The sequence below is a fragment of the Penaeus japonicus genome, unplaced genomic scaffold (genome assembly GCF_977035675.1).
Source record: "Penaeus japonicus unplaced genomic scaffold, GWHDUDI00000001_assembly GWHDUDI00000008, whole genome shotgun sequence".
NCBI classification, from domain to species: domain Eukaryota; kingdom Metazoa; phylum Arthropoda; class Malacostraca; order Decapoda; family Penaeidae; genus Penaeus; species Penaeus japonicus.
Genome location: NW_028234410.1, coordinates 22,462,623 through 22,472,622, shown reverse-complemented (window position 1 = coordinate 22,472,622; position 10,000 = coordinate 22,462,623). Strand labels below are relative to the sequence as shown.

The 10,000-nt window shown below is 34.0% G+C and overlaps 2 protein-coding genes across 4 annotated transcripts in view; one reads left to right on the top strand and one right to left on the bottom strand.

Annotated features, from left to right (window-relative positions):
• Positions 1–2,282, bottom strand: part of LOC122267407 (uncharacterized) — a 5,209-nt gene extending 2,927 nt beyond the window's left edge. Inside the window, exons 1-4 of the mRNA XM_043037448.2 lie at positions 2,228–2,282; positions 1,921–1,997; positions 1,306–1,534; positions 636–842 (exon numbers count right to left, since the gene is read on the bottom strand). Of these exons, the coding sequence (XP_042893382.2) occupies positions 636–842; positions 1,306–1,488 (390 nt within the window). The 5' untranslated portion in view covers positions 1,489–1,534; positions 1,921–1,997; positions 2,228–2,282. The remainder of the gene's footprint in view (positions 1–635; positions 843–1,305; positions 1,535–1,920; positions 1,998–2,227) is intronic.
• A 256-nt stretch (positions 2,283–2,538) lies between these two features.
• The window catches only part of Pdzd8 (PDZ domain containing 8), a 39,256-nt gene continuing 31,794 nt past the window's right edge, over positions 2,539–10,000 (top strand). For all 3 annotated transcript variants that reach the window (XM_086539258.1, XM_086539257.1, XM_086539259.1), the window contains exons 1-7: positions 2,539–2,667; positions 3,804–4,109; positions 4,878–4,988; positions 5,093–5,285; positions 5,613–5,698; positions 6,247–6,471; positions 9,953–10,000. The exon at positions 9,953–10,000 is cut by the window's right edge and continues 123 nt beyond it. In XM_086539258.1, coding sequence (XP_086395384.1) covers positions 3,876–4,109; positions 4,878–4,988; positions 5,093–5,285; positions 5,613–5,698; positions 6,247–6,471; positions 9,953–10,000 — 897 coding nt within the window. In that variant the 5' untranslated portion in view covers positions 2,539–2,667; positions 3,804–3,875. The remainder of the gene's footprint in view (positions 2,668–3,803; positions 4,110–4,877; positions 4,989–5,092; positions 5,286–5,612; positions 5,699–6,246; positions 6,472–9,952) is intronic.

The following is a 10,000-nucleotide window of genomic DNA, read 5'->3' as shown; positions in this document are numbered from 1 at the left end:
CATTTAACACTGGGTATGGGGGAAACCATACAACCAATGATTTTGACAATTACAGTAACAGATATATTTGACTCTATTCTATAAATGCAAACTATATGAATATGATGAATAAAACTACAAACAAATATAAAATTTCTTTTGGTGACTGTCATTTTATATGAAAATCAAACAACATTCCCTGCAAGACAAGATGCATTCTCAGGGTAGAGAATATACCTTTATTTCTTTATGGATACTGTACCTGAAGAATGAATGCTAATATTTTCATAATCAAAACTTATAGTTTTTATCTAATATCATAATTTTTTCAAGTATATCATATCATCAACTGGAATTACATTTAGAATAGTTTATGCATATTGTAGTTTCCAGAAATAACTTTTAGAAAACCGGACTGGTGTGCATGAAGGCCTTCAAAAGGAAGTATTGGTTTATTTGTAAGATTCACTTATTCTTCTATAATAGAACTGATAATAACCAAAATTTACATTGGCCTGGGTAATATCATCAGCTTTTCTTCACACAGTTAGTAATACTCAATGTAAATCTTTCAAGTTGCCTCTTTATTCCCTTGCTAAAAATAAGTGACATGAGTTCTAATATCAGAGCAAAGAGAATAACAGATTATTACTTACTAATCTACAAAATGTTATACTGGATTGTTCTTTGCAACTTTGAGGTTTGTTACTGAAGAACAAAGCTTGGGTAAGAGAGCATAAGCCCCTTGGAGCAGGGAGGTGGTGGCAAGCCTGAGGGTTTGAGCCGTGATGATGGTCCTCTGATCCCAGTTCTGTCTTGATACATGTTGGAACTTCAACTTCTTCATTCAAGCTTGTCAGTGACTGTAATTAGAGACAATATGTTTTTAGTGTGTTCCTGTTTTAGATAAAGCTGATATTGCTTTCATTTAAATTTGGTAAAATCTTATACAGGAATTAAAGTATGGCATCAGTTTCATTAATATTCCCCTTGATTTGAAAAAAAAAAAAATCAACTGAATAAAAGATAAAGTTACTGTAAATAATGTTAAAATCTTTTACTGATTCATTTTTACACTGATAAAAAAGTGTGGTAATTGACACAGAGATTAACATCTAATTCAAATATAGATCTAAAGCTACACATATCATTCATCACATGGCATTCTGATAAAAATATAACCTCATAACTTGTCAATTAAATCTCTTGCTTTATGAAGTTATTCATCTTCATTTATACCTTTTCTACATTTGTTACAATAAGCTCAACTCCTGCTTCTTCACATCCTACAAAAAAATATCATATGATCTTCAGAACTAAACTTACATTCATAATGTGAACATTAGACAGTCTGGGAGGCTGGTCTAACTGCAGAGCTCGCAACAGTTGTGACATCAACAGCATAAAGGAAAGCAGAACCGAGACCAAAATTGTCCTCTTTCCTGGCTGTATTCTGCGTGGCCTGATTGTTGTGGGTAATATGGAGTAGAAGTCTGCATTGTGGTTCATTGTTTTGAAGTGATGTGAAAAGCCTTCTGTATTTTAGAAACGTATCCTAAGAAAAGAAATAAAAAAATTATTTGTGACAGTAATGACATCGTAAACATAAGAATAATATCCTGTAAATTTTGCAATGTACCCTGTAAAAAAAGAATGAGATTTTAACTTTATCTGTACTGACACCATATACATATACATGAATGACATTTAATATGTTCAATAACATAATCATTACTTATATTACTATCACATTAAACGAAAATCTGATGATATACATACTTCCTCAAGATGCCTTATCTATACTATAATATAATCAGAAAAGCTTGCCTCTATCTGGGAGTCAAATCATTGCCTTACAGCAACGACAATGCAATAAGAATTCAATTCATTGTTGGGATTCTTTATGACATGCATAATGAATTACCATTAAAGACACATTACCTTCTTCTGCTATCTTGCCTTCGAAGTATCTAGTTTGTCAACAATTACCGAGTACTGTATCACATATTCTTGTGTATCTTAAATGCAAAAGGAGTTTTATTGTTATATTTCTGAACTATATATAGGCCAATGCAACACAAACACCTGCCATGAAATACCTTAATCTACATCCTAATCGCTGCTCAATATAAAATCAAAGAACTAAAAAGAGCTTCAGTTTTTGCATTAAATATTGACCATTTGACAAATGAAACATCATACTATTATAATATGATAATCTATAAATTAAGACCAAATATCGCATTACTATTATGATTCAGAATATAGTATTCTTGAAGTATTAATTCTCTCGCTCGGATTCGAACAAGCGGAGGTTTGTTTACAGGATACACTGCAGAAGAAAAAGGGTTTCGATGTTCAACGTTTATTTTCAGATATTATCGTTACATACATAATTTTGAGTTTCTAAATCATTATTATACCGATAACAAAACTAAAAACATGTACACTGATGCTTTTAGTAGGATGATTAAAGAAAGCTACATTTTTTTTCTTCCTCTAGTGATACTACTTAGCCCTTATCAACAGAATAAAAAGTAGAAGAAAATATCATAAGTTATCAGTCACTTTCCCTTGAAGCCACCTAGTGGCGAGAGCGGAAAGTTGGCTGTCGTCTGCACGTCAGCTGTCAAGATGGACCGCAGTTAGCATGTCGTGCTGTCAAACTCTGTGTGAATGGCTGATATGGTGAGTCAGAACTCGCGCTGAGTATGTAAAATAGTGAATCTCCTTTGATTGGTTTCAAGCAGTTTATGATTTACTTTTTTGGTTTGTTTGGTCAATTTGGTAGGAACGGTATTAGTATTACCTTTTTTTTGTGATTGACGTGTTCTAGTTTGACAGGTATGTTCTGCAGTCATGCTTGAAGTAATTGGTAATAGTCTTGTGTGGGTGTAATTTAACTTTTTTTTATTTTCCAATAGGATTGATTTATAGTTTGGAGAGACAGCTGGCCTTAGAGCAAGCTTGAAAAACGGCCCTGATTGTACTAACATTCATAATGTGAACATTAGACAGTGAGAGGAATGATTTTATAGAATGCATGGCCATGTTTGAGTCATTTCTATAGTAATTTCATTAATTTCCATTTCTCAGAAGTATGAAAGCTTTTGATCATGGTGCTAAATATTTAACAGGCCAACAGAATCACATTTTTCTTTAGTTTCGAGTATCTAGTTTATAAATATAAAAATATTATGTATGCTACAAGAATTATATACTTTTCCAATAAGTGTGTACATAACTAAGTTTATAGGACAAGACATAGTTTGTATTTTTTATATTCCCAGGTTGATATTCGTGGAAAAGAAAGAGGTTAATTAAAGGAGTTTCATATTTTACTTTATATTTTATAAACTTGATTATACTGTTGTTATTATTTCTTACAGTTTCTTATATTTTCAGTATGTCCAGTACTCCATACTTATATTTTATAAATATATTCTCATATTCCTAATGTCTCTTCCATTCTTCAAAAATATTTGTTGTGTTTGCATTAGAGATATTTAAGTAAGCTGAAACCTTCTCTACCATTGTAAATTTCTGTAGAAATACCTTAATTATCAGTAAGTCATTATTCTAATGAATACCTTTCTATATGAGATATGTGAAATATGCCTATGTATGCTTGTCTTATTTCTCTCTTGCTGTGCTTTGTGCTCTTAAAAACAAACATGTTTCATAAAGATCAGTTCAAACAGTTTTAGTAGGTTATGTAATTATGTAAATTACTCAGTTATGTTCTTCTTTATTTATCCTTTTTCTATTGATCCTTTAATTTTATCACCTCTAGTTTAATGCTTTCTCATATTTCTCTTCTACAGAGGGAATAATTGTGATAGAAGCCAGAGTTACCTTTTGCCAAAATTGGAACTCCTTCTGACCTGCCCAACAAAATGCTTGGTGCTTTCTTGTGGAACCTATTTATTTTTGCTTCGGGTGCAATCAGCATTTTAATCTCAGCATGGTGGTGGATAACAACCCAAGAGGAAATGCCACCAGAGCCTAAACGCCGGCCGGTAGTAAACTCAAGCCTGCCAGATGATTTGGCAGAGAAACTACGAGCAGATTCCTACCATAAAAGGGAAACGTGTTTTGCTCTGAATCTGATTCTTCAGTTTTTCTTTCAGGTGATAAACATATATATATGTATTTCTCTCTCTCTCTCTCTCTCTCTCTCTCTCTCTCTCTCTCTCTCTCTCTCTCTCTCTCTCTCTCTCTCTCTCTCTCTCTCTCTCTCTCTTTCTTTCTCTTTCTTTCTTTCTTTCTCTCTCTCTCTCTCTCTCTCTCTCTCTCTCCTCTCTCTCTCTCCTCTCTCTCTCTCCTCTCTCTCTCTCTCTCCTCTCTCTCTCTCCTCTCTCTCTCCTCTCTCTCTCTCTCTCTCTCTCTCTCTCTCCTCTCTCTCTCTCTCTCCTCTCTCTCTCTCTCTCTCTCCTCTCTCTCTCTCTCTCTCTCCTCTCTCTCTCTCCTCTCTCTCTCTCCTCTCTCTCTCTCCTCTCTCTCTCTCCTCTCTCTCTCTCCTCTCTCTCTCTCCTCTCTCTCTCTCTCTCCTCTCTCTCTCTCCCCCTCTCTCTCTCTCTCTCTCTCTCTCTCTCTCTCTCTCTCTCTCTCTCTCTCTCCTCTCTCTCTCTCTCTCTCTCTCTCTCTCTCTCTCTCTCTCTCTCTCTCTCTCTCTCTCTCTCTCTCTCTCTCTCTCTTTCTTTCACTCTCTCTTTCTCCCTTTCTCACTCTCCCTTATTCACTTTCTCTCCAAATATTGAATATTAATTCATAATCATTAGATATTGCCTATGAAGGATTATTAGTTGTGAATGTATAATTCATGAAAACAATAATCTGACTCTATAGATTATTAGTTCATTATATAGCCCCTGCTCATTGATCTTTGTCTCATTCAGGAGAAGCGCTATGAGTCTGGGATACTCAGATGGGTCACCAACCAGCTGACCCTTGAATTTAATGAGCTGTTAAAACACAAGGCCCTTTCAAAGGTTATTCACAATATGCAGGTAAGTTTTCAACAGTGGTAGCTCCATATATAACATGGTAAAAGGATTTAATAATCACTTGAATCTGATAAGGACTGCTTTTGACTTGGAAGCTTTTATTGCAGATTAGAGATCTAAACCTGGGCACAAACTTTCCTGTGATCAAGGCAGTCACAGCCAAGCACGTGAGTCTCAATCCTGATACATCAGTTCTGGAACAAATTGATATCTTAGTGGAAGTGGAATATAATGGAGGAATCCAGCTCGCAGTTGATGCCTCATCTAGATTTTCCAAAGCTGCAATGGTCAAAATTAAAGGTAAATTCTACATCTTGTCATATGCATTTACAGCGGATCCAGATGGTTTTTGTTTTCATTTATATAATTTCACGTATTTTTTTTTTCTCTGTGTTGTGCTACTCACCATATTAGAAAATACTATTAGTATTTCAAATTATCATTACAGAGTAGATACAGCAGTGAAGATCAGGAAGTTGACTCTTGTTATCTTATCTGACAGTGTCATGAGAAAGGTCTCCAAGGTGCATTTTATGAACTACTATCAGTATTTTAGTTCAGTATGATACATTTGGGTATATAGAGAATTATTGATACATGAATGTACATTTTGCTTTTCTTTGACAGTCGTTCACTTATCTGGCAATGGGAGGCTCCAGTTTTCAAGACATCCATTCACTCACTGGAGCTTTTCATTTTTTGAGGAACCTCAAGTAAGTCTCACAAAGACAGATTGATGTACGTGTGTGTTTGTAGGTGGGGGGAAGGGTCCTGTTTGCTAATTTTATTATTATCACTAAATCTTTTAAAATGATGCACATTTTTGCCTCATACCACGCTATAGGGAGTTCCATTTTTCATTTGTTCTGCTTGGAAAGCTGATTTTTTAAAAAAATTTCACCTCTCTTTACATTTAACTTTTTACTCTGTATTTATGTGTGTGTGTTTGTGTATGTTGATTCACAGGCCTGTGTCCATGTATGCATGCATGTGTGTTTGTGTTGATTGCATGTGTGTTTGTGAAAGATTGAATTAAATTGAATAGATGCAAATTTGTTTTACATAGTGATATGTAATATTAATTTCATTAGATTGAAAACTAAACTTTTTTTGTTTTCATATACATCATCCAGGTCTCATTTTTTATAACAACAGAAGTAAATACATGTCATAAGAAATACATATATCCACTTGTTAGCAACTGTAAGTACAGGTCCTTCCTAAGAATTAATTGTGCAATGACTACATTCCTAATTTTCAGGTTGAATTTGAGGTGTATTCCAGCTTGGGTCTGAACATTCCCCGCTTCAACTCCATCATCACCTCCCAGCTGCGAGGCATCCTGAAGCGCAAACACACCTTGCCTTACTTCAAGCTCCGAGGGCCACCCCTGATCAAGCGGCCACTGCAACCAACCAACGAAGAAGGCTGTTCCGTCCCTCCAGGAAGGCTGACTGGCGCTGTTATCAAATGCTCCAGGCTGCAGGTAGGAATCACTTTTTTATTGATTTTATGTTGTATTATCAGAAGTGTCTTTGTATTGGCTTTGGTTGCCCAGACTGACAGGCTAACAGATTCCACCCCTTTTTTTTATTATTATCATTATTATTGTTGTTGGTATTATTATTATTATTATTATTATTATTATTATTATTATAAAACTTTTATTTTTTAGAATTGTTGTGGTTTGTTTAATTCTCTGAGAGAATGTGCAACAGATCATAAGTGTTTTGTAAGTGATATAATTTTGTGCCTTTGTGTTGTTCTTGTCTTCAGAATTATCTTTTTTGTTTATATGATTCCCTTTATAAGTGGTTGGTAGTGATAACGGTAGAGTTGAATCACTGCACCTTTTTCTTTGGAAAGCTTGATCACAGTTTGCTTCAAGTTTAGTTTTTCCTTTTTAAATAGGTCACATGTTTAACCCTTCTGGTATGAGCATTTTTCATGGGGTTGTATCACTTTTGCAATACATTTTTTTTGCTCAAGATACAAGCTAGTTATTCCTTGAATTTTGAAACTAATGCATCATATTAAATGTTAAATAGTATCACTTTGTAAATCTATCTTACAAAAACTCATATACCATACCATAAGTCTATAGAATAATAGAAGACATATCTTAAGAAGGGTTAATCAAGAGAAAAATCAATAGGAATTAGATTTAGCAATTACCAAATTTTGAGTTGATCATGCATTATAATAGAATCATGAAAGATAGCAATGTCCTTTCCAAAAAATTTGTACATATTCAGTTTTCATCCTACTGTTTTATAATCATGTATATAGGCAGTAATTTAGTTACGAACTTAAGAACACCAAATAACTGGAGATGCACATCACAATCATGCACTAAGCATCAGATTTCTTATGCTTAATGCATGATTGTGATATGTATCTGTTGGCTTTTTTCTCCTCCTCCTCTTCTTCCTTCCCCTCCCTTTTCTCTTGTGCTTCCTCCTCTTCTTCATTTTCCTATTCTTTCTCTTCTTCCTCTCTTCCTTTTCCTCCTCCTCCTCCTCCTCTTCCTCCCTTCCTCCTCCTCCTCCCATCCTCCTCCCTTCCTCCTCCCTTCCTCCTCTCCTATATTCTCCTCCTACTCCTCCTCTGCCTCATTTTCCTCTTCCTCCTCCTCATCATTCTCCTCTTCCTCCTCATCATCATTCTCTTCTTCCTCCTCATCATCATTCTCTTCTTCCTCCTCCTCCTCATTATCCTCTTCCTCTTCCTCCTTATTCTCCTCTTCCTTCTTATCATCTTCTCTTCCTTTTCCTCTTCCTCTTCCTACTCCTCTTCCTCCTCCTCTTCTTTCTCCTCTTCTTCTTCCTTTTCTTCCTCCTCTTCTTCCTCTTCTTCCATCCCCATCCAAAGGTAAATTCAGCACAGTAAATTTATTCTAAAGATATATTATTGTTGAAGTTTTTTGATGAATACATAGAACATTTACCCATGCTTTTTATATTGTTTCTTAAATCATGTAGATCATATATGAAAAAAGAGCTATTTTGAAGTTAGGTAGAACTATTGAGTTCAGAGATATGCCTCACAGTGATTCCCTTTTAATTCTCAAATCTTTTTTTTTTTTTTCTTTCTTTCTTTGTTTTTTTTTTCTTTCTTTTTTTCCATTAATGTTGTATTGCTTTAGTTAATATTATTATTATGATGAAGGTATTTTTACCCTTTTCTATGATTTCTATGATCTGTAATTATCTTTGTGATCTCTTTTTTTTTTCTTTTTTCTTTTTTTTTTTTTCTTGGTTGTCATTATTCAGGAGTTGCATCCCGGCCAAGTGTGGGTGACATTAGGGTACTTCCACTTCAGTGATTTTGTTACTAATTCTTTTAGAGAGATTCTAAACATTAAGAATTTAATAATCATTAAATGTTTAATTATTTCAAATTTTTTATCAAATTTAATCGGCAAACAACAGGGACAGCTGCTTCAGATTTTTTTTTATTCTATAGAAGGTATTATTATTATTATTCCTATAATTATCATGGTAATAGACATGCTAGAGACCAAGGCTTGTGGTATGCATGTCTCAAACATGTGTGGTTCAGTATACCACCATACTATGAATTTACAAGTAAATCGTTATTAAAGTTCTTGATTTTACTTTGAAAAAGTTCCAAAAACTATCATTTATTATCTCTACAAAACTGTTTGCTGTTAAATCCAGAATACTTGCATTGTGAAAGATACCACTTGAGTGATGGAATATATTCATTAGTTACTGTGCTAAAAAATTGAACAGAGCATTAGCAGAGAAGTATAAAGGTTTAGTATACTTGTGAAAAATTTCATCATGATTCTCAGTTAAGTGTGATGAAAATCTGTATATGAATAGCAGAAGTTATGTTCAGAAAAATGATACTGAATCAGCCTAGGGAAATGTTATGATATCGTTGGTATTTATATTATGAAAAAGAGTTACTCATACAAGAGACATAATGATATCTGAAAATTTCATAGTATTGTTATTTGTCAGGAGTCTTCATATGCAGAAGAAGAAAGAGAATTGAAAGTAACTTGTAAGTAGGTCACCTTCAGGTCAGGCATTAGGCAGGTGCTCATTTTACAATGCATGATCTCAGATGATCCCTGTTTTGTTAATGCAGATATAGGTTTAATTTTTTTCTTGCCACTTTCTTGTTCTGGTCACAATATCATTTGCTCATCTAATCTGTAGTATGCACATTTACAAAGACAGCATATTGCTTGTTGTTCAGACCTAGTTCTATATTTATTCCATTTGTGGTATACCATTTTCTTTCTTTTGTATATTGATTTATACTCTGTAAGCTTTCTTAATTTTTTTTTCAAAAGACAACTTTGTTGTGATGATTTACTTTAATTAACTAATGCACATCTTTGCTACCCTATCAGCACAATTTTCATCTTATTTTATGCTCAGAGATAAATGCCAAAACTTATTGACATTAATAGTGACAGTTGACCTGACAAGCAAAAACCATCAAAGATTGCAGTGCTATTTATGAAGTGTAATTTGTATACAAGAACTTCACCAACATGCTTTATTAAACAATATTTTTAAATGCTTATAGAATTATCTAAGTATTTCATTGCCTAAACTGATCTGAAAATCAAAATATTTTCAAGATATATTTATAGAAAACTTTTCCTTATGACAGAAAGATTCCTCTTGAGCAAAGAATAAACTGTCAAAAGTGATTATCAAAGTCTCTTCTATATAAGAGCACAGTGCTGTAAATACTGTTCACAGAATGGACACAGGAATTACCATCATGATTTAGCCTGTAAAATATCCTATATCAGATGTTCTAGATCTAATCTGTTCACTCACTAGCTGCCAAGTTTATACCCATCTACACTGTGTAGATACTCATGACAGTCTACCTGTGTTTTGCATTTTCAATAGGTTAGTCTTTGAAAAGGCTCAGAAAAAAATAGTTCAAGCTAATTTCAGTCATCCTTTGTACTCCAGGCTGCTTTAATTGGTGAAGTGATGTACTGTACTGTGATACTGTGCGAA